General features: G+C 50.4%; 6 protein-coding genes across 6 annotated transcripts; 2 read left to right on the top strand and 4 right to left on the bottom strand.

The window, feature by feature from the left end:
- Positions 1-1,630: 1,630 nt before the first annotated feature.
- Positions 1,631-6,454, top strand: ALT_7472 (putative arabinan endo-1,5-alpha-L-arabinosidase A; the record flags this gene model as incomplete). The annotated part of the gene is made up of 5 exons (XM_089600270.1): positions 1,631-1,883; positions 1,947-2,005; positions 2,057-2,142; positions 2,213-2,342; positions 5,516-6,454. 5 exons carry the CDS (start codon positions 1,631-1,633, stop codon positions 6,452-6,454), a joined length of 1,467 nt encoding a protein of 488 aa, XP_089455455.1.
- Positions 6,455-6,595: 141 nt separating this feature from the next.
- Positions 6,596-7,900, bottom strand: ALT_7471 (uncharacterized protein; the record flags this gene model as incomplete). Its single annotated transcript, XM_089600269.1, has 4 exons — positions 6,596-6,692; positions 6,762-7,201; positions 7,251-7,506; positions 7,563-7,900. 4 exons carry the CDS (start codon positions 7,898-7,900, stop codon positions 6,596-6,598), a joined length of 1,131 nt encoding a protein of 376 aa, XP_089455454.1.
- Positions 7,901-13,345: 5,445 nt separating this feature from the next.
- On the bottom strand, positions 13,346-13,909 carry ALT_7470 (uncharacterized protein; the record flags this gene model as incomplete). The annotated part of the gene is made up of 1 exon (XM_033564078.2): positions 13,346-13,909. One exon carries the CDS (start codon positions 13,907-13,909, stop codon positions 13,346-13,348), a length of 564 nt encoding a protein of 187 aa, XP_033419969.2.
- Positions 13,910-17,653: 3,744 nt separating this feature from the next.
- On the bottom strand, positions 17,654-19,138 carry ALT_7469 (putative serine/threonine-protein kinase PkwA; the record flags this gene model as incomplete). Its single annotated transcript, XM_033564077.2, has 1 exon — positions 17,654-19,138. One exon carries the CDS (start codon positions 19,136-19,138, stop codon positions 17,654-17,656), a length of 1,485 nt encoding a protein of 494 aa, XP_033419968.2.
- Positions 19,139-20,316: 1,178 nt separating this feature from the next.
- On the bottom strand, positions 20,317-20,652 carry ALT_7468 (uncharacterized protein; the record flags this gene model as incomplete). Its single annotated transcript, XM_033564076.1, has 1 exon — positions 20,317-20,652. The coding sequence occupies one exon, from the start codon at positions 20,650-20,652 to the stop codon at positions 20,317-20,319; it is 336 nt and encodes a 111-aa protein (XP_033419967.1).
- Positions 20,653-22,014: 1,362 nt separating this feature from the next.
- ALT_7467 (uncharacterized protein) lies at positions 22,015-27,525 on the top strand (the record flags this gene model as incomplete). Its single annotated transcript, XM_033564075.2, has 6 exons — positions 22,015-22,944; positions 22,992-23,225; positions 23,273-23,594; positions 23,641-25,375; positions 25,435-26,429; positions 26,486-27,525. The coding sequence occupies 6 exons, from the start codon at positions 22,015-22,017 to the stop codon at positions 27,523-27,525; spliced, it is 5,256 nt and encodes a 1,751-aa protein (XP_033419966.2).
- Positions 27,526-27,555: the final 30 nt, after the last annotated feature.

Here is a 27,555-nt window from a genome sequence, read left to right as displayed (position 1 = left end):
TTACGTCTTGTCATGCAGTCAACTGCTCTTCTTTTGACGCAGACTCATCTGAAGGTACCGGAAAGTACAGAAACGATAAAGAGCCCCTCAGGCGGCTTGGTTCGCCATTCTGGAAACTCATTGTTATTAAGGTTGCACGGGCCGAGAAATATATTGATCACCTTTGGATTCGGGCAGGCTTTGATACGGACGGATCTGCACTTTACAAACAGTACTTAGCGGGATTGCCCTGGTGTGGAGTCCACCAATAGTGTTCTGCTGCATACCGCAAAAACTTAAATATCCGGTCGACAATGCTAAAATTGGCCACTGTCCTAGTCCCTGTGAACTGTCAAACAAATCATTGAGCTAGGTGCAACCTAGCCACTAAGTTGTTCCAGTGATTTTACCCTGGTATCACCTGCCTATGCTGGGTATTTGCCTTAGCGTTGGCACAAGAATATTTTGCCACCCCTTTCTTTTCCACCACTGGGTATATTTCGTTGAGAGCTCCGCTAAGCGAAGAGCGAGCATGACATGCTAGAGGTTACTTTGGAGCGTTTTCCACATTTCAGATAAGGAGAGTAAGCGAATTACGAGACAGTAAGGCACAGCAGTTGGGTCTCGTGCCTTCACTATGATCCTAGCAATTTACCTACTCCTTCAAGAGTTATTCCGGGGGATCGCTAAGCTGAGCAAGGCAAAAGCTGCGTCCTTAGGCCTAACTCTGAACTTCAATGTGCATGTGTACTCCGGAGTAGACGACGAATGGGGTTATGGACGGCAGTGACGGACTTGTTTAGTGGCTACGAGGATTCCGGCCAAACTATTTCTACCACGGAACCGGACAATGGTGAAACCCACCAGTTGTTGATTCGTTTCAGCTACCTATGTGAGACAATCCGTGACTGGCTTATTGTGTCTAATATGGGTAATCCTTTCCACTATCGTGAATGTAGAATTACATTTTTGTGCCTAGCGGGCGCGATGAAGCCTGATAAATAGTTCAGGCGAATCGAATATATATATAATGCTGCTGTCCACCTCATCGTGCCCTTGCTGGGCGGATTACACAATCGACGCAAGACTATTCTTCACAAACATGCATTCCTCAAGTTTTCTGGTGATAACGTCTTGCCTGGTAGCTCTAGCAGAAGGCTATGCGAACCCTGGAATATGCTCTGGAGCTTGCAATGTCCATGATCCAAGCCTTATCCGCAGAGAGTCTGATGGAAAGTACTTCCGGTTTTCTACTGGAAACAAGGTCTCTTATGCATTTGCATCTTCTATTAAGGGCCCATGGACTGTGCTAGGGTCCGTTTTGCCGAGGGGATCGTCAATCGACCTGCCTGGGAATAACGATCTTTGGGTAAGTCATCTGCAATTGATCCAGAACTTATTATATCCGCTCTTCTCTAGTCTTGCATGGATGACTTTGATATTCTTTTTTGGCCACTTCCTGCAGCTTCCTTCTGTGATAGCTGTCCTCCTGGCCGCTAAGGGTCAGTTGGTATACTTTCAGAATCCAAGGTTGACTGAAGCTATGTAGGCACCAGACGTCTCTCTTATTAATGGAGTCTATCATCTCTACTATTCAGTATCAACTTTCAAATCACAGAACTCAGCTATTGGTCTTGCGACATCTACCAGCATGGGTCTGAATTCATGGACCGACCATGGCTCTATTGGTATCCGGTCCAGCTCCTCGAAGCCATACAATGCAATTGATGGCAATCTCTTTAATGATGGAGGAAAATATTACATGAACTTTGGTTCTTTCTGGCATGATATTTACCAGGCACCAATGGGCTCAGCCGCAACCACCATTTCCTCCTCAGCACACAACATCGCCTATAATCCTTCAGGAACCCATGCCGTTGAAGGAGCATTCATGTACAAGCACGGTGGGTATTACTATCTCTTTTACTCTGCTGGCATCTGCTGTGGCTATGACAAGTCCAGGCCAGCTTCAGGACAAGAGTATAAGATTAAAGTTTGCCGTTCGACCTCAGCGACAGGGAACTTCGTAAGCGGGCATAGACTACATTGGAGGTTGCAGAAACTGATTGGAATCTAGATTGATAAAAATGGTGTTGCTTGCACTAATGGTGGTGGGACGGTTGTTCTTGAAAGCCATGGAACTGTCTACGGACCTGGTGGACAGTATGTCTTCCCTAAATAAGCCTCTCCCTGCCAGCCTGATAAACTTGCTATAAATACTGATTATCCTCAGGGGCGTCTTCACAGATCCTACTCTTGGACCTGTTCTGTATTACCACTATGTGGACACCAGGATCGGCTATGCAGACGGCCAAAAGCTCTTTGGATGGAACGTGATTGACTTCTCTAGTGGATGGCCTGTGGTGTGAATTGGCCGTATTATTTCCACATTCCTATTTACTCTACAGCAGTCAGATTTCCTCGGCCAAATGTGTTAAGGGTTCTGGCACATTTGCTGATCGACGCTTAGTACTGTATGAATGAGAGGTGGTGGGCGGAAATCAGTGGAAGAAAGTATTAAGATATCAAAGAGTATCCCTAGTTTAGAAAGCTTTATCTGCAGAGTGTAGAGAGTCTGTGTAAGCTTAACCTAAAATATAACTATGCTACTGCACTAATTCATCACCTATAATAAATAGTGAAGAATGTACAGCGCTTTGATACTATTATTTCTTAGTATATTTTACTTAAGATCTAGGTTACTCTCTGTATCATGCCTAGCATTCTCATGCATTCCACAGGCAAGAGATCAGATACTTGTGTTAAATTTCTTCAGATTAGTCAATATATTCACTGTTATCCTAGGCCCCCTTTTTTGCCTTTATGTAGCAAGTAAAGCTAAGACAGCATGCATTTATCATTCTCAGAGCAAGGATAGAATGGATCATTCACAGTAAACATCCAGACTTTATTCTGAATTAGGAGGAGTTAGCCCTTAACTTCCCATGCATCAACTATCTGTAAGGGAAAAAATTCACATATGAGAGAATAACCTAGTCGTTGAGTACTTAAGCGGTTGTAGCCCCCTTGATGGCTGAGAAAAGAGTTAGACCAGACGAAATCATCATGCCCAGTAGCTTCCAAAAATAACGCTAACCGCTGATCAATAAAGGTACAGAGAACACAACCAGTGTCGACAAGGAAAATCACAGTCCTGATAATTGGGTGATAATGTTGAAATCCAATTGTGGAAATAAATATAAACATGGCATCAAGGTATAAAAGTCAGCATTACCAGGGCCTCTAACACTCAAGAATTGAGGCTGGCATGCCATTCTATAGTGAATCTCCCGGAAAATGCGGAGACTCTGAAAACCGGCAGTGATCAGGCCTGGCAAATACCATTGGTGGATATGACTGTGTTACAGTGCCCTCCCTGATGGAGGATAGAGTTTAGTATCCTATTACAGCAATCCTAAAATCTGAGCGCAACAATGGAGAACGTGGGAATGCATCTCCCTGACAAGCTATCATATTTTAAGGGTTGTTTATACACAAGCTGATCCCTCCGCAAATTACTGCTAGGCGCTCTCATGAGCCAGACATAATTAAATGAGAAGCATTCAGGAGATTCTGGGGTCCTCATCTTACTCCTTCCTGACATGGATCATAAGTGTCTTTCTTTGTCTTCTTCTTTCGTCTGGATCAGTTGAGGAGCTCTACACCATGCCACCGTCAACAAGCCCTTATATTCAGGTGTTCCTTGAAATCTATAGTAGTTATTTTCGTGTGTTGACATGTCGCTATGCTTGTCTAATACAAACCCTTAAGATATCACTGGGCTTAATAGCAAGGTTAACTTAAACTAATTCTAGAGAGTTTATTTGGTCTTCTAGAGGGACTGCTTCTTTAAGTACATCTCTAAGGTCTAGATTGGATAATCTCCTGAGGGTGGCTTTCATAATTTGGACAGCAAGTTTATATTGCCTGGAGAATAAGTATACATAGTAAGGAACAGGGGAGACTTCCCACCTCTAGATAAATTCAGACAAAGGACCGGCAGTTGGTTCTTATTTCCAGCTAGCCTCTCAGTAACCTAGACTATGGCCACAGGGCTAAGGAGACAGCATTCTTCATGAAGATAACAAGTATCCCCCTAAGATATTCTTATAAGCAGTAATCTGCTTGTCTTCTAATTTTTATCACCGCTTTGTGAGAGAACCACTGGATCCTCATGGCTTATAGGAGCAAAACCAGTAAGTCCGTACTTAGGAAGAACCCTGCAGACACTTTCATTATGAATAGGCAGGTCTACAAGGATAGCGCCGTCTAGATGGACGGTCTTGTCATCGGCACCGCCAGACTGACCATCAGTATTAGCACTAAATGGACTACAATACTAGTTAATTGTTGACTTCCAAATCACCCGTCTTGAAAAGATTTGAAATCTGAAGCCCATCGGCGCAGCGATGATTGCCGCTGGTTCCGAGATGAAGTGATTGTGAGGCTGTGAACCCTAGTCGATCCACATTTTCTCACTAAATCGTACAGTGAGTCTTCTGGACCCCTACGCTGGCATGGCCTCTCTCACGTCCCAATGTAACCAAAGACAGGGATATTTCCCACCCATCTCATCTCGTGCCTTTGACAGTTGAGTTGGCCACGAAGAACATACCATTCGAGGGCTTGCACACCCGGCCGCCTTCTGTTTGATAACCTCTTGGCAGCAATCGGAGCATCATGTGAGAAACTCGTATCGTGGATTGCAAATTTAATCCGCAGATATTGCATTCGCAGGGGAGAATATTTGCAGTAGACTCTGTGGCTCTTGTGAATGAATGTCACGTGTGGTTGGCGCCTTGGAGTGACTCATACACCAATCTTAAAACCTCATACGATCAAACCTTTTCAGCTGCTCATCTACTCTGTTTTACCAGACAACTGTTGATCAATGGGAATGTCTCGGCAGTCGCATGGCCCAGGCCTTGATCGGCTGTCCCAACTGCCCAGCGAGATTTTAGTCACCATCTTTCAGCAGTGTGCCGATTTTTCCTCGGTGTGGAGTCTCATGCGCACATCGAAAATGATGTTATCTGTGTTTAATGATGGAGCCTGTGACATTGTTTCTGGCGTTATGCTCTTAGTTGTGCCTGTCCAGACTCGGATCGTTATGCAGGGAATCCTCACCATGCACATCGGCACCTTTTCTCAATGGGAAAAATATAGCGACGTCCTCCGTTATTTCATGAGCAGTAGCATCCGACCAGCAAATAGGATTATAGCATCGTCGGCACAGCTGCGCAAGTTTGTCTATCTCTCCCACTATATCCATGTCCTGGCACATCTATGCATCGAACGAATGATCCAGCGATGTCTTGAGGGTCCATTAGGCCAACGACAGTATCCCCCAGGCTTTGGGCTTCCCACATGGACAGAAGAGCAAAGGACTGTTCTTGCATTTTGGCGCCTACTATTCTGGAATCAACTCAAGATTGAAGGTGCAAAGGGGTCACTGGGATGATCCATAGATCAGCTAGAACGACTGGCCCGGAGCGATCTCCATGATCATTATCATTACAATGCTCCGCTCTTACAGGGGTTTGCAGCTTTGGGTCTCATTGCTGAGATCTCACCGGTTGAAAGGTCCTTTGACCTCTCCGAGAGTCCGGCTCGAGATTCCTTTTCACTGCCGAGCATGCCCAGTGAGTTTGATTGGGTAGAGTTTGACTGGGTCTGCGAGCCTCCTCCTTCATCAAAAGCTATTACCCAGGGTCGGACGTTTGAAGACTGTGACCATGATTTAGCTGTCATGTTCCCCCTAAAACAATCAGGGCACCCTCAGCAAAGAGGGGACGATGAGTCTAGCCCAGAGGCAGCCCAAGACCCTAGCCATGATCTCAGGGCGGGATCAAGTCCTGAACACAGTCTTGAACACAGCCGCGAGTCTCCGTCTCAGTCTCGTCCGGACTTGACAGGTGAAGCCATACAGCCACCTAGGCGACCAGCTCGATTTTTCTACGGAACAGACTCCGAGGACGTATCGTCTGACGACAATGAATGGAGCACCGCTGAGGACTTCCAGGAAGACACAGAAGACGAAGAATCAAGCTCAGACTCGGGCTCTGACACAAGCTGGGATGGCCCTAGAAGAGGCGTAAATATCTGCATATATAGAGACCCCACCCTGTCTCCTCCAGATGAATTTTATAACCGGGGCCGGCCGCTCCCCTATGCGCCTCGACCGGTTCGTGATTATGGGTCCCAGTCCCTGCGGGGTCCGGAGTGGGAAGACCTTGATCGAGAACCGCTCGGTATCCAATTCTGGCGCAGTATGAGTGGGGATCCTCCAGCCGGACCGGCCAAGTATATGCAGTTCCACCCCTATGCTCGTTATGGATTCGCATTCTGGGAGGAGCAGCGGATGATGCAGCTAGGATTATGGTCGCACCAGGCCCTTGACGATCCAGTCGAGTACTACCGACGATGGTATACCTTTCTGAGTCAAGAGGATAGAAGCAGAACTTACGGTATATAGATGATGATTACGAATGATTTTAGTCGGTCAATCGAGCATATGATGCATTCGAACCAGTCTACCATTTAACTCAGTACACGTGACTTCCTCCAAGGAGTACCTCCACCTTTTACCTATCCGGATACAGCTGTCCAGGTATTTTCACATCTCATACGTACAGAACCCTGTGTAGAACTCGACTGGGTATGTCCCCTTCTTTGTAGTATGGGTGACATGCAGAGTATAATCATAGGCGACCCTGCCATGCATACAATATTGTTAGTGCATACAACCACAATCGCAAGGGAAGAAGAGAAGTAGTACATACGCAGCCAGAGCGTAGGTCTCTGGATTCTTCATGGCTTTGGACTTTGTGAACCTCTTGCCGTTTTTTCGGAGCTTATTTCCAGCCATCCGCTGGGAGTCGTATTCCTCAACACCATCCATCTCTGAGCCCCAATACAGATGAAATAATTCGTGATATGCAATCCGTCCGGCCGGAACCACTTTAGAGATAGATTGGACTTCATCTTTGTTGGAAGGTGGTTGGTTATTTTCGAATAATTTGCTTGGGAGTGCTGAGGCTTCGACGGACCGTAATCGTCCAGCTTTGAAGTACTTATGATCAATGCAAAGTGTGATGGCGCCGAAAGACCCTTCATTGAAGGTAAAAGCGACGACGCCGTCGACATTCGTACAAGGACCGAGCGTGGGATCTTCAGCGTATTTTTTATCGAAGACGTAAGCCATAAGGGCCTCACTCCAGTGCTATCTCTCCATCAGCAATTAACAATGTTGCTCCGAGCAGGACAGGTACCGGGTAAATAAACTTGGGGTCTTTATTCCACTCCTGTGCGGCTTCCTTGCGACGATTCCTTATTTCCCTGCTATCCTTGATGAGATATGGCTCGCCGTTCTCCTTGAACATGGGGTTGCCGCTGGCGTCTTTCATCTGGGTGCTCATGGTCTCGCGAAGCCTCCACTTGTCCCCGCAGAAGAGAAAGGGACGACGTCTGTTCTGTCCATTATTGGTTCGGCCACCGACCTCCATCCAATTCCTCACTCCGTGCATTCTGTCTGTCCAGGACAGTTAGTTTCTATGTCTTCCCCATGAATGTGGTGTGGCCACTTGCTTTGGATAATTGCCAGATCCTCCTCTGATGGCCGGAAGAACAGCGTGTTTATCAGGCGTGTCGCTTCGTCTGTCGTTTTCGCGGTTGCATCCTCAAGATCGAGCGTTGCTTGGATTGCAGTACCCGCTAACACATATGCATCGTCGAAGAGGGCGTTCAGCTTAGCCTCGCCATAGGCGCTGCAGTGGCCCCCGTGTGCATTCGGGTCAACTGAGTAGCGAAACATGTCTCCCAGCTCTCTTCTAGCAGCCCAGGCCAGCTGGCCATGGCCATTGATGATTGCTATGATGGCGAGCAGCAGTGCTGGCGAAAGTACTAGCCGTGGGAGGATCATTGCATGCACCCGACAAAGAGTCAATCTCTTCTGCTTGAGATAAGAATTCAATTGGAACGGACGGTCTTTCCTCCTTGCTTTTAGCTTGCAGAGTTCTATATAACTGCTTTCTCTTGCCGATATCCTTGTAAAACACTAATATGGCGCATCTAGATGATCAGACGACTGTATCTTGGCACATGGAAAATACGCGAATGCAACCTCGCAATTTCAGGCCTTCAATAGTCCGACGCTATATAGACCCCTGGACAAGCCTTCTTGGCTTAGCTTGCGCGAATAGGACCCTGCTCACTAGCTTCCTGACTGCTGCAAGGTACTGGAGATAGCACAGCGCTAAGCATACCTGGTCTAGGAGGGTTAGCCTTTCTCATTATCCAATTTAGCCATCGAGAGGCAACCCGGTCCTACGAGCTCAGAATGATTGCGGAGCCCCCCCTTCTGTTTTTTTTTTTTTTCATTTAATGTCTCACTTCCCGGGCTTGCCAGAAGAGCAGTCATAGTTGAGAAATTGAACGACTATGCTAATCAAGTGTCTCAGACTGCTGTGGCTAGGCCTTGCCTATGCCCATGATCACTCTCACTACGCCCATGAGCGCGGCCGTTTCCACCATCCACCTGTCCAGCGGGACATGGTTCAGCCCTACATCGGTACAAGACTGCTGGGCACAATTGATGTGCTCGCTCCACCGGTGTTAGTGGGAGATACGCCTGCACTGCCGCCTGGATCTCCTCAGGTCAGTCGATACCCTCTCTCTAGCGGAGCAAAACAATGGCTGACATATACAGCCGGCGCCAAGCTACATGAAAGACAATGTCAACAACTTCTTCGGTAGCACGCCAGATCATGGCTCCATGACGGGCCCTGTGCTTGGACCAGTGAATTCAACGGTGAATGGCGAGAGGCACGGGCTGATTCTTGCTGCAAAAGTCAGTAGTGACGACTACTGGCTGTCAAGTCTAGGGAGGGCGGGATCGATGCCCTTCGCCTCCGCCGGGTACCAATTCTTTCGTAACGTCAAGGACTTTGGCGCCGTCGGAGACGGGGTCACGGACAACACAGCGGCCATTAGCCAGGCCGTGGCAGCGTTCAGCTCGTCGGACCATTCGACCCTGCGCTGTGGGGAGAAGTGTGGCTCGACCTCCGCGCTAGGTGCCGTGGTATACTTTCCTGCTGGGACATACCCCATCAGCACGCCCATCGTACAGTACTATTACACGCAATTCGTGGGCAATCCCACCCTCAAGCCTGTAATTAAGGGCGCGAAGAATTTCACCGGCATTGCGCTGGTCGATACGGACTTTTACATCCCCGGCGGCAATGGGGCTGAATAGTATATCAATCAGAGTAATTTCTACCGGCCGATCCGCAATTTCGTCTTTGATATGACCGGAATGAACTGGACCAACACCGACAAGGATCAGACATATGTCCAGCGGGCGTCCATTGGCAGGTTGGCCAGGCGACGTCCATCACCAACTGCTATTTCGAATGGCCGTCTCCACGGCAGACCATTCGGCGACAGCCGTGGGTATCTACATGGAGAATGGCAGTGGTGGGATGGTGTCCGATCTGACCTTTACAGGCGGGTAAGTCTTTGCTTACACTCACTGCGATTGGTCAGTAGACCTTGGCTAATCGGAGAATGAATGACTGCTAGAAATATAGGTTTCCTCGCTGGTAGTCAGCAGTTTACCGCCATCAACCTCCAGTTCACTTCCTGTCTGACGGCCATCAAGTCCATCTGGAATTGGGGCTTCACTTGGAAGAACATCTACGTTCTGTCATGCTATATCGCTATCGACGCTACCGAGTATTCGGGGGTGGGCAATCAGGGAACGGGCTCCATCGCGGTGGTGGATTCCCACTTCAATGGGGTCCCGTATGCCATCACCATTGCCCACACGGCAGATGAGCAGCCGAACATTGTCCTTGATAATTTGCTCATCGAGAACCCGGCATCCGTTGTCCTCATCTCCGGCGGAGAGACTATCCTGCCTGGCTCAACCGGCGCGCTCTACTTCAACTCCTGGGTCAGTGGGTATCGGTTTCTGCCCGATGGTTCCGCAGGTAAATCAAATGGGTTTATTAATCCCGCGCCAATCAAACCATCTCTGTTGGTGGACGGCTCCGGCGCCTTTTTCCGCAAGCCAAAGCCGCAGTATGTGGGCGAGACTCCTGTCGTGGCCACCGATCATGGGTTTTCGAACGACGGCACAGGAGACCAGGCCATGGCCATTAGTGAACTCCTATCAAGCTACCGGGCATCTGTCATTTTCTTTCCCGCTGGGGTATACTTGGTCGAAAGCACCGTCCATATTCCCGTCGGGAGCAAGATTATTGGCTCCGGTTGGAGTCAGATTATGGGGACTGGATCCGCATTCGAGGACGAGAGTAAACCCAACGTCGTGGTCCGGGTGGGTCAGAAGGGGGACCAGGGAGTGGTAGAGATTACGGATATGCTCTTCACCGTCAAGGGAGCCACGGCCGGTGCAGCCCTGATGGAATGGAATGTCCACGGGAGTAACCAAGGCAGCGGTGAGTTCTGGCCCTTCCCCCCGGTTCATTCCACGTGCACCGCGTTCTGACATTCTATAGCCGCTATGTGGGACAGTTGCTTCCGCGTCGGTGGCGCCAACGGCAGCAATCTGGGTCTTGCCAATTGTCCCATCGGAGGGGACGCGGTGAACAAAAAGTGCATGGGTGCCTCGATGTTGATGCACATTACCAGCGATGCGTCAGGCTACTTTGAAAATGTTTGGGCGTGGGTGGCAGACCATGACTTAGACAGTCCTCTGAATGCGCTTGCCACCGAAAGCCCTGCTGGCGTGCCGCTACCGATATCTCAGTCTACGTTGGACGGGGCATACTTATCGAGTCTCAGGGGCCAACGTGGCTCTACGGCACGGCCAGCGAGCATGCACAAATGTACCAGTACCAGCTTTTGAATGCAGCAAATATCTACATGGGTCATATGCAGACAGAGACACCGTACTACCAGCCCAAGCCTAATGCCCTCTCGCCCTACACGGCGAATAACTTTCCCTCAGATCCAACTTACCTGGACTGCTCGGATGACTTCTGTCGGGGCGCGTGGGCGCTATGAGTCCTCAATTCAACCGATGTCTTCATCTACTCGGCGGGATTCTATTCCTTCTTCCAGGGCTACGACGAGAGCTGCGTATCCGACGAGCACTGCCAGCAGTCCCTCATCCAGACCAATTATGCAAAGGGACTGTGGATATACAACATCTTCACCAAAGGCAACGTGGAGATCGTGTCGCCTGAGGGAGGTCTGCCCGCATTACTATTCAACGCCACAACGCGGAATGGATTCACCAGCGAGATTGCGGCGTGGCTGTCCCTGTCAACCGGTGGTGGAGACATTGGATCTGACGGCGATGACTCGGGAGCGGTTTATATTGATCCCGTTATATGGAGTGAACCAGACGATGGCAGGAATATCTCCTGCTACCCGCCGTGCACCTACATATTGCCTCCCACAACGCTGCCAACTCCAACAACGTTTGTGTATCCGACTCTGGTAACTGACATTCGTGTTGGCTATGAGGTGCCCACAGCCTACGTTTACCTGGGGAATACTACCACCACGACCACGTACATTATGAGCACTACGATGACCACTCGCGATTCCGGATGTCGTGACCCCTGTGGTTTCGTTCTGGGACGTTGCCATTGAACCTAACGTGACGTCTTCAGTCATCATACCAATTCCGAGCATCATTCAGGGTGCCTTCAACATTACCTGGTCGCCTCTGGTACGTAATTCCACTACCTACCCCGGGACTGTCGTGCCTTTCTATCCACCCCCGTGGACACCGGAGCCGCCGAGCTCGACTCCGAGCCCGACGTCAACGTCAACGTCAACTACCACGACTGGCGGAGGGTCAAAGACGACTGGGAGCCATGACCTTGATTACCCTCATGTGACGCATCACAGAGGCCCACCCAAGCGGCCAAGCCGAAATGCACTGACCGCAAGATCTGTGGCGGCGGGTGTCATAAGGGCCTTGGTGGACTCCTTAACAGAGTCTTTCACGTGTGTAAACCTTGCTGGACGGACTGTGGGGGGTTTGGACTGTATGCATCATCCTCTTTATCCCTGATTGCGCTTTCTAACTAGAACAGCTCCAAATGACTTCCCGAATGACCCGAACGATACACCGGATGATGATGACCCCAATGATAATCCATCAAGCTCTATGTCTGAATGCTCAACTGCAACCTATAGCTCCTGCAGCACGGCATGTATCACAGCATCCTCCACTAGTTCGTGCTCATCAACGTGCAGAGGTACCTTATCCTTCCCTTCAACCCCTCAAGTTCTCGTGCTTTTCCTGGCTAACTCTCTAGACATCATGGGCTGCGACACAACCGGCACTTCAATAGTCAGCACCTATACCCTACCACCCATCCTGGTATGCACCGTCGAGACCTGGTCCGATGCGGGTTACACGGCCAGCGACGTAGCCGCTGACTGGGCTGCAGGCTCCTCAATCTACAGCTCTGTGCACTTTGGCTCCACCTCCGGACCAATCACTAGCGGCCCCGGTCCAACATCCGCCGGCGGCGGTGGCGGCGGCAGTGGCACCGTTACGACAATCACAAAGGTGGTGATCGAGACAGAGACACTAACTACCACATACGCTGCGAGCCTAGGCGTGGTAGGAATGGCAGCCGCCTGGCAATTAGGGTATCGCAACTTCCCAGTCAGCGACTACGACCTCGACTTCTACAGCGTCTCGGAGACGCGCAATATCTGCGAAAGGAAATTCTCGACGGAGTACGGGGCTGCTTCGCCGCGACCGAAGACATGGTCAGATATTCCGCAGAGCGTCACGTTCTTCTCGATCCTGGATGTGCTATCGACAAAGTATACGAACTGTATATATACGAATGCCGCCGCGCCCAGCCCAGGAGATGGTGGGACGGTCAGGTGTGATGGTCTGACATTTTGCCGTGTTATATTAAGACGGGACCGCCCATGGGGTGTAATCCAGATATGCTGGCTGGGTGGCTGACGAGTATTAAGCCGCTGGTTAATTGTCCGGTGGCGACGATGACGAGCTCGGTATATACTATGACGGCTACCGTGACGGAGACTCTGACGACGACAATACCATAGTTCATTCTGGTTCTTCCTCTGGTAATCCTGGCTCAACAGATGCTTCTATTTGACTTTCATATGGTCTTTCGCATCTGTAGACTTCCATTGACGCGGGCTACACTCTCATGCATGGACTATTCCAGAAGAAGGCACGTCAGCGTACAATGTATTTCTCATCCATTACTGCCCCAGTGACAAATGGCTGCCTCTGCCATGTGGCTCTCCCGGATCATCCCAGTCGTGGCTTCATCTATCAAACATATCCATTCTTGCCTGTAACTAATCTTGCATTAACTCTCAAGGCTACATTATATGACAACTAGATCGGCACAATAGGCTTCCCTTCAATTTTCTCCACCTTCTCTACAGCTCGTCGGTAACCCTGCGAGTTCTGAATCGCCCCATCCAGCCGCGGATACTCCTTTCGAGCAATGATAGACAGATTGAGCGCCGCAATAACCGGGATGCTCATCTGGATATCCGCCGCGGTCAGCTGCGAACCGCACAGAAACGGCCTCTCCTCGGGCGCAGACGCCAGACGGTCCTCGAGGAAGCGGAAATGGGTGCGCAGCTCTTGCTCGAGGAACTCGACGCTCACTTTGCCGGTGATGAACCCAGTGATGGGTTTGATAAAGAAGGGGTCGGGGACATTTTCATTGCTGGCTTCATCAGCATATATATGATGGAATAGTGCTGGAACAAAATCCCATTCATGATCAGCTGCACCTGGATCGATGAAACTCCCCTCTGCATAGTGCATGTAGTATCGACAGCGCATCCAGGACTCGGTCTCGCCGCCCAGCTGGCCCTCGCGACCGGGCTGATAGCGCTCGGGAACGAGGCATGTGTTGGGTCCGCTGAAATGATCGAGTAAGTACTCCATGATGGCGGCCGACTCGACCAGGACCATGGACTGGGAGGCGTCCTGTGTTGGATCGAGACTATGGGAGATTTCCCCAGTACCCTTCTATGAAGATAACAGGGTATTGGCCCCCATCCATACGATAGAGCCTTGTATGACCAAAGCAGTAGAACGAGTGGTACACAAGGCCGTGCTTTGAGAAGACGGGTGCCAAAGCACGAGCCTGCACCAATGGCCTTTGTCCAAAATCTACAACCAGGGCGGGGACTATATCATTCCAGCCTGGGTGGAGAAGGGAGCAAATGGCTCGTGCACGCGCCTGGTCTTTGGATATAAACAAGGCGCCTTTTTGACGAGCGGAGAGATGTCTCAAGACAATCTCGGCTTCAATTTAGAATTGGCTGCCTTACTTTGTTGGCCAATGATGCCTGTTGACGAGTGTACTATGATGGATTCCTAGGGTGATCGAGTACTGTGCCTTAAATTAGATAACTGAGAACCCCCGGAGGCCGATGTCGAAGTAGGAACGACTATCAAACGCCAGCGGCGGCAGTGGCACTTAAGCGAACACTACCAATCTCGCCAGGGTGACTATTCTCTTCGGAAACTGTCAGGCTGTCCAAGCCCTCAACAACAACACGCCATTTGCTTTACCGTCCGCGGAGGCACATTATATCAGCTGTCCAGCCATTTAGTTAGCGACGTTTTCAGTCTTCCACTCCTCGGCCAATTAGAGTGCAGTGTCATCGCAACAATATTTGCGGTGGGCCTTTGCTCCTTTGTTCAACAGATATTCAACCACATCCTTATGACCGAATACGGCCAGAAACAGAGCTGTACGGCCGTATCCATCTTCCTCGTCGACTTTAGCTCCATGCTTAATCAGAGCTTCGACTGACTTGACGTCGCCTTTGCTAGCAGCTGCATGAAGAGTGGTCCGCCCGATTTTATTTGTGCGGTGAACACTTGCTCCGTTCTTGAGCAAAAGTTCAACCACATCTCCATGTCCACCAGCAACAGCATGTATGAGAGGAGTGCCGTCAAGATCACATACGTCAATATCTGCGCCTTCCTCAGCTAAGAGCTGGACAACACGCTGGTGACTGTGTCTCGCTGCCTCTCAGAGGGCCGCATCCACCCAGTCATCACAGAGGAGAACGGTTTTGACTTTTTGGAGAACAGTCGAAACTATCTTCGAATGCACATTCGCACTTGCCTGAGCAAGGGCTTTCCCGTATACATCAATATTGATCCTGCCCTTTTTGAGGTTTCGGATTGCAAGCTCCAGAGTCCGTTCCTCCCCTTCAGAACAGGCCCATAGAAGCGGCTGTCGTTCGCCATTCTCCTGACTAATTTTGTAGAGGAAATCAATGAGCTGATGATAAAAGGCCTGCGATGTTCGAGCGAATGAAGATATGTCTGTGACTGTGCCCAAATTTGCCGCAATGAGGAGCATAGCCAGTGTTGAATACTGAGACCTTGAGTGGAATACAAAAGCAAAAATATGGGATTAGAACGAAGACACGGATACTGCCCAGCAACTATCGTTGACAGTTTGTTAGTGAGGTAACTTGGAACAGAATCAAACCAGACTGAGAACCGCGCATTTATGCGAAGATTGATTGAGCATTACCTACTACCACGGAGCAGCGTTGTGGCGTCCCTTGGGCAGTGCACATTTGTTTCACCAACGAGGTTGGTCACACGTGGGTGATGCCAATATCTTTGCTCCAGGTCAACTCTCTAAGAGTTGCACGCCATCCATTTTTGGAATCGTCCAGTCATTTGCTCAAGCTCCATCCATTCCGCATGCCTTTCCGCGGTGGCTATTTGTAAACAGCTGATCTACCCTGTACCCGTTCTGGTGCAGCCTTGAACCAGCTTTGCATCTATCTAGTGATGGGCAGGCATCTCATCGTGGTTCTGGGGATTACTACTACTCGCTCGGCCACATATGGATGGGTGAGGAAGTCAAGATCTGCCCTTACTTGCTTTGTTGATTTAGGTGCTATTCACTAAAGTCTCTGCAGTTTATAATGCTGTACATATATAGTACCTACTTGTTCACCATGGAAACCCGCCTCCGCCTCCGTAGCATGGCGTAAATTTGCTAGCCAACGCCTTCTGTTTCATTTCCTCGTTGAATTCCCTCCAATCGCCGCGACGTCGAAGCAAATCAACATCCGCGTACGACCCTCCTGTCTTTAAATGGACATAGACATACTCCCAGCCACGCTTGGTCGGAACCCTTTCAATTTCTACCCTCCATCCAGGCCTCAGTGTCCCATCTGGTTTGAAAATCTTCTGATCTATGTCTGACGGCTTTTCTTTAGGGCGGAGAACCAGTTGAAAGTTCTGGGAACACTTTTGTGTGGCTCCTCTAGCAGGGATTCTTTCGGGAGGATCATTTTGAGTAATCCGCTTCCCACGGCTTTCGTATTTAGCCCCACGGCGCCAGGCTATGCTCATTAGTGCAACTCTTATGTAGACATAGAAGAACTACTCACGCATCAAGACGTGTGAGAATTTCCCCATGATGATCTTTGCAGTGACAAACCAACTAGATTGTCAGTTAGACCTGATCTGGTCGGAATGGTACTTGCTCTCTTGAATCTGAATTTGTGGTCTTATATATATTGAGGAAAATCTGACAACACGAATTAGTACATTACAGGCAACTTTACGGTAGGTGAATCCTGCGTCTTTCCAACTCTGCCTGTGACGATGTCTGTTTACTGTTACAGGTATATTCCTGCAGCCAGGCATGATTGTAATGTTGGCTTATTTTACATACAGAATTTAATACGCCGAGACTCGTAGACCCCTTGTAATGTATCTCTCCAAAAATCGTTTCTCGTACAAGTAGCAACTTATCAGCTCTCGGTAGTGATTTCCATGACCCATACGGTTGGATATCTCGGAATTAGATCCATGGCTATCTATCGTATGTGAGCGTAATTTTAGAGGTATACAGGCTTATTTACCAATGCAATCTATCCACATCCATTGGATTCCCAGCTCACTAACGCTATTTTCGTACGTTTACCGCGTCATACCATGTATGTGTAACCAACTCGAACCGATGATTGGCTTGGAACCATTACCTTAATAAAGAGCAGAAAACATTATTCTTTAGACCGGAGAGCTCCTGCAGTACTTCCGGAAATCAGTGTCACGACCTCCACTCTTTCATTGTTTCGCGAACCCTAATGCCAAGGGCCACTAGTCTATAATGAGCATACCCGGAATATCAATGTTCCGTATTAATCTTCTTACGAGATCTTTGAATCTTTGATCCGCTCCGATGTGTCCTCGAACTTAGGTAAGTTGTTGAAATCAGTTGCGCTAGTAAAGTTTCCGTTTTACTAGTAATTTGCATGGCAAATCAGAATGGAAGGAAGGTCTGATTCCTCTGAACGAATGACGATCTACTCGATATTTATACCTTCGATATGATATTCGATATCTAACAAACGCAATCATCTGAGGCAGTGCTGAAGTCAAATAAATCAGTCGAATCTTATCCCGATTAGGTAGGCGGTAATATGATTCAACATAAAGTATACTACTGTTTATCGCGAAACATCTAAGCCGAGACCTGGGGCCAAAGTACTGTACCTTTTCGTCGCTTGGTGTTATTAACTGCTTCTTGCTCTATGGATATCTCCATATTCACGGGAGTTAAACCATGAGTATGATTGCCACGCTAAACTGAACATGAAGGAAGTCCAAGTCCGTCCTCTGACACGAAGTGTCGATGAAAACTCAATGGCAGCGGTAAATCCTCCGATACTGCACGTCTGTCGCAGTACCTCCCCTCGTAGGGCCCCAGAGGCGTACTGTCATGTCTTCGGAGCCTGACGCCAACCGCCGGCCGTCGGGCGAAAATGCTACCGACCGAACCCCGCCTGAATGGCCCTCGAGAACCTGGATAAACTTTCCCGTTGCCAGGTCCCACAGGCATATTGTCTTGTCTTCAGAGCCGGACGCCAACCGCCGGCTATCGGGCGAAAATGCCACCGAGCGAATCCCACCCGAATGGCCCTCGAGAGTCTGGGTGAATGCGCCCGTCGCTGGGTACCGGAGATGCACTTTGTAATCAAGAGAGCCAGACGCCAGCAGTCGGCCGTCAGGCGAGAAGGCCACCGAGTAAACTCTACCGGTATGGCCATCGAGAACCCGTTGCAGCACGCCCGTCGCAGGATCCCATAGGCGTACTGTGTTATCGCCGGAACCGGTCGCCAGTCGTCGGCCGTCAGGCGAGAAGGCTACCGACCAAACCGACCAACCTCTAATGTAATGACCCTCGAGAGTCCGTTGCAGCACGCCCGTCGCAGAGTCCCATATGCTTGTTGTGTTATAGTCGGAGCCGGAAGCCAGAAGCCGGCCATCAGGCGAGAAGGCCACCGACACAACCGAACCCGAATGGTTTTCGATGGCCTCGGAATCTGCGCCCAATCTTTCCTCAACTTGTGGTAATTTCCAGTCGTTATGGCCGTTGGTCTCGGTGACATGGCTAATGAGCGGTGGGATTTTTAAAATCCCCTCTTCCCTCTCCACGTCTTGAGAGATAATTCGACTTAGGATATCATTGGCATACGCAGCAGCAGTCATGGCCGCATATCCTTGCCATTCTTCGTTCTTGTGGGAATCGGAGTAGTCGCAGATGCCACGAATCACTATACACGGAAAATGATTCATTAACCCGGCCGCTTCCTTTTCAAAGCATAAAACGCCCTTTTCTGCGACTACTCTGTCGCGTATCAGGGCATCCTTCATTAACTGATTGGCTGATGCGATCAAGCCGTAGTGTATCGCGGGGTTGTCTTCATCCTGAGAGCGTGGGTTCCGAAAGGCTAAGCTGCTTGGATCATCACCGCAATTGATAGTGCAGGTTGCCCCACTTTCTAGCGGATGCACGACATGACTGTGGTACAGCCGGTCGCTCTTAAGATCGGGCCGCACATATCTTTTCCGTAACCTTGGCTTTCTCACGAGAACTTTGTTGACTGCTTCCTCAAGTCGATGACCATCCATCTCATACCGAGATCGAAGTCCGTTAACCGCTACACGGAGGACGGTAGGTGGCTGGTCGAGGAAACCTGTGGGCTGGAAGCTTTGGCCTTGAATTGTCTTTCCGAAGTCGTATTGAACCACGCCACCTCGGCCATTATAAGGAACACTGACCACAATATCCCCAAGGCGAATGTCATGATTTGGGCTTGGGGCTCCGCCTCCGATGCCGACCATTAAACCGATTCGAATATTTGGAAAGCTATGCATCATGTTTTCTGCGACTCGTGCTGCTGAAGACGTGCCGTATTCTCCCATGGGTAGGACAGATATCACCACATTATGGGTACCTATTCTGCCTAAGGTGTAATCGTTTGTGTTGTGAGACGACAAATACTTCGGACCTTCATGCTGTTCATCGAGAAAAGCTTGAGCGGCAACATATTCAGTGGTGATGGCGCAAATCCAACCAACTGTATACTTCCTTGGGTCAGACATTCCGAGTTCATGATGTGTATTGAGATACGTATTGGGTAGAGGCAAGACTTTCAAGGGCTTGGCCTCTTGGGATTTTGTTGCTTCCTCCTTGAACAGCAAGGGCGCGGGCAGACCTCCTTCAGCCTCGTCTAGTCACGTGATACAATCATACAGTTGAGAAATGCGCAGATATCCTTCCCAACAAGGTATGTAGATGTGACCCGTGCGAGCACCCAAGAATATCATCGGTTTCCTCAAAGAAATTCCTCTAAGCTGATTTGCAGGATCTTAAGCTACTATGGTACCCGCGCTATATATCCTCAACGGTCAGAACCGCATGGCGGAAGTGTCCCTCTGCGCTTTCCGTGCTTGCACGAACTGTGTCAACACACCATTCGAGAAAGGTGTCGAATCCCTGACCTCGATTATCTTCGTATGCCTGCCAATTCCGGCGAATAAGGAGCTTTCAGCTAAGCAAAGAACTCTTCGATCGGATTCAAGTCTTGGGAATATGGAGGCAAAGCACTAGCTTCACACCCACTTCTGAACACATCTGCTCGAATCTCGATCCGTTCGGAGTGATGAAAAGATGCGTTATGCATGACTATTACAGATTTCGGCACTGGCCATTTCCCGCAACGCTAAAGAAGCTGCTCAATAAAATCCTCGAAGACGGATGCCCCCTCGGAACACTCGAGACAGAACGATACCATCTTGGGCATATGCAGGAAGTATTTGATAAGGCTGATCACGGTGGAACTTGGACACTTGGACCGGTGTCATACCGAGTGGAGACCAGCCGGTTCGTCTGAACCCTGTCCGCTTATCACACCCGATTCATCCACATAGACCAGATGGTATGAGCAAATTTCCGAGATCAGATGAGCGTATTCATCACGCAAATCGGCATTCCGTTCTTTAGCTTTTCGTGGAGCGTTCTACTTTGACCACCCTTGTCGATGCAGGGCGTCGCTAATCATGGATTTGGGAATGGATACGTCGAATTCATCTAGCAAGAACAGTTCCATCTCAGAAAGGTAGGAGTCCGGTTTCTCAGACAGATGGTCGCCCAAGGCCTCTAACATGACCGGTGTGATGCTTCGCGGCCGGGGAGGAGCTTTCATGGGACCGAAAACCCGCAGATTCGACTGGATCCTGAGGATTGCGCGTTTGCTGCAGCCAGCAGCTTGAGCTATCTGGGAGGTAGTTACTTCACCACTGCTGATCATGTCATGGATAAGCTCAAGCGTGGATTTAGCAAGATTCGGTGCCATGGTTCACTGCGCCACTATTATGGTGAGTTGTCGAGAAAGACGTGTGGTGGGGATGCTGGTCGTGAGGCATCGAGGTAGCCGCTGCCTTTGCATGACAGGTATTAAACAAAGATCCACCCCATACAATAATCCGGTACTCCACGATACAAGGCCTACAACCCAGGGTAATTTTTTGACTACGCCAAAAATAGATTAGCCCTACTTGGCATCAGGGTTTTGAGAAACAATGAAAGAGCGTAGATGGTGACACCGATTTCCGGAAGTACTGTAAAATACAGCCAAGATGGATTGACCACTATGTATATGATACGGTGCTGGTTGAGGCTGGGTTAGATGTAACGTATTCAAAGTATGGCGATTAACTGCTTTGCTTCAGATATCCGCTTGTTTCACACTCGAGATTGATTCATGGACTGTCCGCATTTGCCTTTTTCTGGTTCTCTTCTCCACCTTTGATGGCAAAGCAGCAGCTTTCAAAACCGTTAATTCATTCACTTCTTCAGTCGCGGACTTAGGTCGCAGAACTGGAACCCGAGTTTTGCCGCTGCCAACCTTTGCCTTCACACTCTTTTGCTTCCGGCGTTTGCTGGCCAGCTCCTGTGGATTTGGCTGAAGAATCTATTTGATCAGATCCTCGTCCAAACCGTCTGGGCCGAGCAAGCGGGTCGGTATGGTTTGCAAGGATTGATCATCGCTACCTTTCAGGATTGGTGATCCACTAGTATCATTATGGAGATCAGCAACGGGAGTCGTGCCTGGTTTGAATTTATACATGGTCAGCGGTTGCGGAAGGGGAGGGCCTCAGACTCTGACCATCTACCTCCGGCCTAAATAGCACTTGGTCTGGCTGACAGAGTTGCAGCAGTGAGGCCTCATCCCAAGCTTGGACATTCACCAGCTTCTTCGATCTTTTGCGGGCCCTTCCAAAAAGCTGGAATGCTTCCACAGGTGCGAGGCCGGATAGGATGGTTGACGCGTAGATCAACCTGTAACTCAGCAAATGGTAAAGTACGGGTGATATGCCCTGCAGACGAACCTTCGGATGTCTACTCAGCCCCCACAGCGGGTCTTGGCCAATCAGACGGATGTTCCCCAGGCGCCCGCCTTCTGCCTGAGAGCTGGTTTCCTTTTTCGGAAATATCCCAGGCATCAAGGACGCCACAACGGGAAGCTGCCTGGCGCGCTCCACAACTCGTGTTCATCAGGATCAACAAAATTGGAGATTGCAAGAACTTAAAACTGCGTGCTTCAGTCGTCTTCATCACTTCTTATTCTCACTGAGAATTATATTCACAACCAAAATCTCTGCATCCAACCATTGCAAACGATCCTCTCTCTTTCTCAATTTCTCACCAAGCAAACATGGCTGACTGTTACACCCTCCCCGCCGTCCCCGCGAAGCACTCCACCTTCATAGACTACGTCAACTCTCGTCCTCAAGAGTCAATCCCCGATCTTGTACGGCCGTACAACGAGTACGATGCAGTCCTGCGCAAGATCTACGCCCAACAACCATCCCACCCCACAGTCGCAGACAACCTCCTCAATGTGGTGCCGCTGTTCGACGCCAGTGGGTCAGCAGATCTTCGGATTCGCGCACGTGATCTGGTTTCGGAGCCAGAGCAGCTCAAGGCCAAGTATTTGATGCCACTGAAAGATGAGGATAGAAAAGCGAATGGGTCCCCAGCCGTGGTATCCTCCTTCAAGCAGTTCCAGACCAACTTCAACCTGTTCTCTGAGAGCGCGCTCAGTGATCTTGACTGGAGCAATGTGGTTGCAGCGGGAAGTGCAGTGACCACCTCTTTATTGCCCGTTCCTGAGGAGTACGGGGACTCGAAACGCGGCCTGCGCGAATACTACCATCAGAAATTTGCTCCAGCCTCGGATGTCGATCTGTTTTTGTATGGGTTGACGGAGGAGCAGGCCATTGAGAAGATCAAGCAGATCGAAACCCGCATCAAGGACTCGATCCTGGCTGAGACTTCCACCATTCGCACAAAAAATGCCATCACGATCGTGTCGCAGTACCCCACACGCCATGTTCAAATCGTCCTTCGAATCTACAAGTCCATCGCCGAGATTTTGACCGGGTTTGATGTCGACTGCTCGTGCGCAGCTTACGATGGTAGCCAAGTGTATCTGGCACCACGTGCGGTCGGTGCGTTTGTCACCCAAATCAACCATGTGGATCTGTCCAGACGGTCGCCGTCGTACGAGAATCGTCTTTCCAAGTACGCTCGTCGAGGATTCGAGGTGTTCTGGCCATCATTGGACCGCTCCAAAATTGATCCGGTATGCCGCGTGACCAATCATTGCGAGTGATACTGACTTTCACACAGACGATTTTTGAGCGCAGCTTCACCAGGACGCTCGGCCTTGCCCGGCTTTTAGTGCTGGAGAAGCTCCCGAAGCCTTCCGATCGGGATGCTTACATCGACAAGCGGCGCCGAGAGCGAGGCCGACCGGTTCCAATGCGAATCTCGAAGCAGCTGCGAGGCAACATCAAGAATGACTGGGACGACGAGGTGCCTGAATGGGTCGATGAAGAGGATGTGTCCGATTACCATACGTTTGTGAGTAATGCCTTGTTTGACGGCAAGCCAAAGACTAATCACATCAGACCATTCCTTATGGCGAAAGATTCCACGCTCGAAAGATTGAGAAACTGCTCTACACTAAGGATTTGCTGCTCAATGCGGAATGGAACAAACCCAAAGACCGCGAGGTCAACCTGCATCGGCATCCGGCTTTCTTCGGCAACTTTGAAGACGTGATCGAGGATTGCTGTGGCTTTTGTCCTGTCCCCATCACTCCGGAAGAGAAGGAATTGGCCGAGGAGGAGAGCAAGATTTATGTCTCGGGCAGAATCAAATTCCTCCAGGACAATCCCGGCCGCCAGGAGATTGGCAGTTTCAACCCTATCACCGAAATCGATTGGACTGGTCAGTGTTCCCTGATTTTATGGTGTCCGAACGCTAACTTGGACAGAAATGGCATACGTCGGAAACACAGCGGGCTTGTGTCAAGCGATCGTCGACAACGACGTGGAAGGCGTGAAGCAGTGGCTGTCGCACGACTTTGATGTGAACCGTCGCGATTTTACCGGTCGCACTCCGTTGCATCTGGCGGTCATGACCTCCACGCCCGAAATCGTTCAGTGTCTTGTTGACCACGGAGCTCGTTTGATCGCTCGACTGGCCGACGGACGCACGGCCTTACATCTCGCTGCGGCTCGAGGCCACGCCGAGATAATCAGGATCTTGCTGATGAAGAGCGAGGAGAATGAGGAGGAAGAAGCTCGCAAAGAGCAGTCGCGCAAGGGAGCCTCATCCGTTACAGAGGCCAACGATGGTGAGGAAGATGCCGAGCTCATCAGTCATCCTTCCGCTGAGAGCGAGGCAGATGCTCTGTCGTTTGCCACCGGTTCTTTTGTCAGAGTCCAAAAGGATGCAGATAGCGCACAGGACTCGGTGTCCGATGACTCAAGCGACCAGGGCCCTGACGTTTATGACATCAATGTGATCGCTTGGGACAGTCACGCCTCCCCTCTGCATCTCGCGATTTTGAATGGCCACGTCGCTGCTGTTGAGGAACTGGTATCCTCTTTCGGCGCGGATGTGCTTCTGCCGGTCAAATTGTTGCACGAGTACAACAACAGCCCGCGAGCTGCCATCCTCACCCTGGTCTTGGCTCTCCAACTGCCAATAGAGCAGGCGAAGGCGATGTCGACGAAGCTGCTACAACTGGGCGCCTCGCCGGCACAGGCAGACCTTGATCAGAAGACTGCCGTGGCTCACATTGCGGCTTCTCCGAAATACACTGGGTTGCTGGACTCGTACCTGCAGCATGACCGTCCGGCAGTCGAACGGACAATCAACTACATTGCTACTAGTGGTTGGCAATTCAGCCCCAATGCCGAGACTGCGCTGACAACGGCGATCAAATCGGGGAATGTCATCGGAGCCTTGAAGTTGCTTGAAGCAGAAGCGAGCCCGACTATTGCCTTTGACGAATTCATTAAGTCAGCACAGGTGCACATCGATGGAATACGGAACGAGTCCTCCGAGCAAGTGAAGAGACGATTCGATGCTAATGTGACCCAGCCTATTATATTGAGTGTCCTCAAAGATCAGCCATCCGTGGCCCTGAAGCTTCTGGTCCGAGGCGCAGATCCCAATACACTGACTAAGGAAGGGTACCAGACGCAGCATGATGTTCACGCTAGGAGCTACCGACACGGCAGATCACTGCTGGATTGTGTGCGGGAAAAGCTGAAGGCTCTGCGTGCGTACAAGCCCGAGACTCACACCCGGGAGCCGCCCAGACCCTTGGAGCACGAGGACAGCTACTATCTATCCCCCTTCAAAGAAGACACATACCAGCTGTGGACGGCCAAAGCCGCTCTCCGCAGTGCCCACTCCCGTGTCGAGTCAGAGCAGAAGCTCTATGACGACGACGTGAAGGGTGCAGCGAATCGCAAGGGTGTCGAGGAGAAGAAGGCGGCCGTTCAACTGGCTCTCAACGAGTTTGAGAAGCTCGAGGAGGAATTGCTTGCCAGAGGCGCCAGAGAGTTCAAGCAGTTGTTTCCGGACATTGAAACGTCTTCTGATAACGGCAGGAATCATTACGGATCTTGCGTCACCAAGCCTGATCCGTTTAAAGTGACCTTTGACTTCAGGAGGCCGGATCTCAACGACATCACAAGGGAAGGTTATATCCAACTGTAGGTGCTCCTTCGATTCCTTCCGTGTGCTGCACGTCGCTTATGCTGACTGTGTTAAGGTTTGAGGCAGCGTGGTGTGGTGACCTTGAGACCATCAAATCACTCACCCTCGGGACATGGGGTCCAGACAAGCAGAGGCCGCCGCTGGAGATTGCTACGAAAGACCAGAGAAACTTCCACCCGTTCAATATTGCCGTTCTACGTGGACATTTGGACGTGGCGAAGGCGATCATCGCCATTGCACAAGTGCAGTACAAGCCCCAGGACGAGCAAGAAAATGTGCGGTATAGACTGCGAGCCACAACCAACAATGACGATGATTATTCCTGCGACGAGGGCGACGACAACAGTGACGGGCTCGATATAGAGAGGCAGATCCTCGATGAAGAATTCACCATCGACAACATTGGTGAGGTCAAGACGCAGGTCGAGAGCAGGACTTCGCCTCTTTCTCTCTTGAAGGACGGTTGTTCGGCTGAAGACTTCGTGGGGACAACCCTGCCGGATGAGCGCAAGCCTTGCAATCTTGTGCAGTACGCAATCTACAAGGATGATGTTAGGCTTCTGGTCTTCCTTCTGGATCTCGGCCGGGAGCTGTCTGCAAAGTCCGGAAGTTCCGACCAGACCATCTTTACGGTTGGTCAGTGGGATCTTACTGTGGCAATGCAGCTGGGACGAGTCCGCTGCCTGGCAGAACTCATCAAACGTACGGGGGCTGGCATTCAATTGGATAAGCTGGCGGAGCAGAGCGGAGTGGAAATCAAGGAGAAGCCCAAATACTACCAAGGACTGTCCATCCACGGCAAGAAGCGAGCGGACTGGGCGGCTGCCGGTCGCGGCATCCTTCCCGCACAGCCTGAGGAAGAGAAACCTCCCCTTCTGATTGCTGCGCGTGAAGGAAACCTCGAAGCAGTGGAGTGGTTCTTGGGAACTGCGCCTGGCCGATACTATTTGGAGTTTACCGAGTCACACAAGCATGATAAGCGTATCAAGAAGCTCACCATGGGAAAGTTGGGTATCGAGCGTTCCATTACAAACTGGTTGAATATCAGACGTATGTTCCCTGCATGGCGTGTTCAAGACGTTACATATGATGCTAACTGCCGCCAGGCGATCTTGTCCTGCACTGTGCTCTTTTCGCAAAGCCAACGGTCGAGTCAAATCGACTGGTCAAGTACTTGGTTCAACAAGTCCCTCACTGTCTCGAGGTCAAGTCCGTTGATGGATATACCCCCTTGATGATTGCATTCTCACTTGTTCGTCCTACTTATGCCAAAATCCTCATCGAGGCGGGGGCCGACCAGACCGTGCGCAACAAAAAGGGTAACAACATCCTTCATCTTCTGTTCTGCAGTGTCAGCTCCCCCCCGGCCGAAATGCTGGATGACTTCCAGAAGATGCTCGAACTGGTTGATCCGTCTCTGGTTTCCTCCCTGCTCGTCGAGCGTTCGTCACACGGGCCCGGCTCTCTGACACCCTTAGCAATGTGGATGGTGCGGGCCTTGAGCACCACGAATACCTACTCCGTCTATGGCAATGGAAGCAACTGCGAAGGCGACAACCAAATGAAAGCTCTACGAATGATCTTGGACTTTGCCCAAAGTACCGGCCAGAAGCATCTCGAACTGTTGGACGGAGCTGGCAACACCGTTATACACGATGCCGTGCGGTGCCAGCTCCTTCAAACGCTGGAGATCTTGCTCGAACGCCGTCCGGACCTCCTCCATCGCGAGAACGCTTCTGGCTCGACGCCTGCTGAGCTCGCCGAGGCCGGGTGGGTCACTGAAGTTACATCCAACCCTCCCGGATTGGAGCGTCGAAACAGGTACATGTACAGCAGCAATCAGTATGGCGGGAGCCTTGTGGATCGTCGGCCCGAATCCTTTGTTGAGGAGGGTGATGAAGCCCCAACGATGAAAAGGAGGATCTACGACTTCTGCCGCGGCAAGGCAGAGACTTTGAGAGGACCCGATGCGAAGCGTAGATTGGTCACATTGTTCGAGGCCAATGAAGTCGCCAGAAGACTGGCTGCCAAGGATCCGCAGGAGAATCGGTACATTGGCCGTGCAGCGAGAAGGAGAAGATGGGACGACCAGGACGAAAGAGAGTTTGTCGATGAGGTTCGGGAATGGCTTCCGGAGGTATATTAGTAGTATCCTTCGACTCGCAATCTCCGAGGA

The sequence above is a fragment of the Aspergillus lentulus genome (genome assembly GCF_001445615.1).
Source record: "Aspergillus lentulus DNA, contig: Alt13, strain: IFM 54703, whole genome shotgun sequence".
Classification (NCBI taxonomy): domain Eukaryota; kingdom Fungi; phylum Ascomycota; class Eurotiomycetes; order Eurotiales; family Aspergillaceae; genus Aspergillus; species Aspergillus lentulus.
This window is presented reverse-complemented; position numbering and strand designations above follow the sequence as displayed.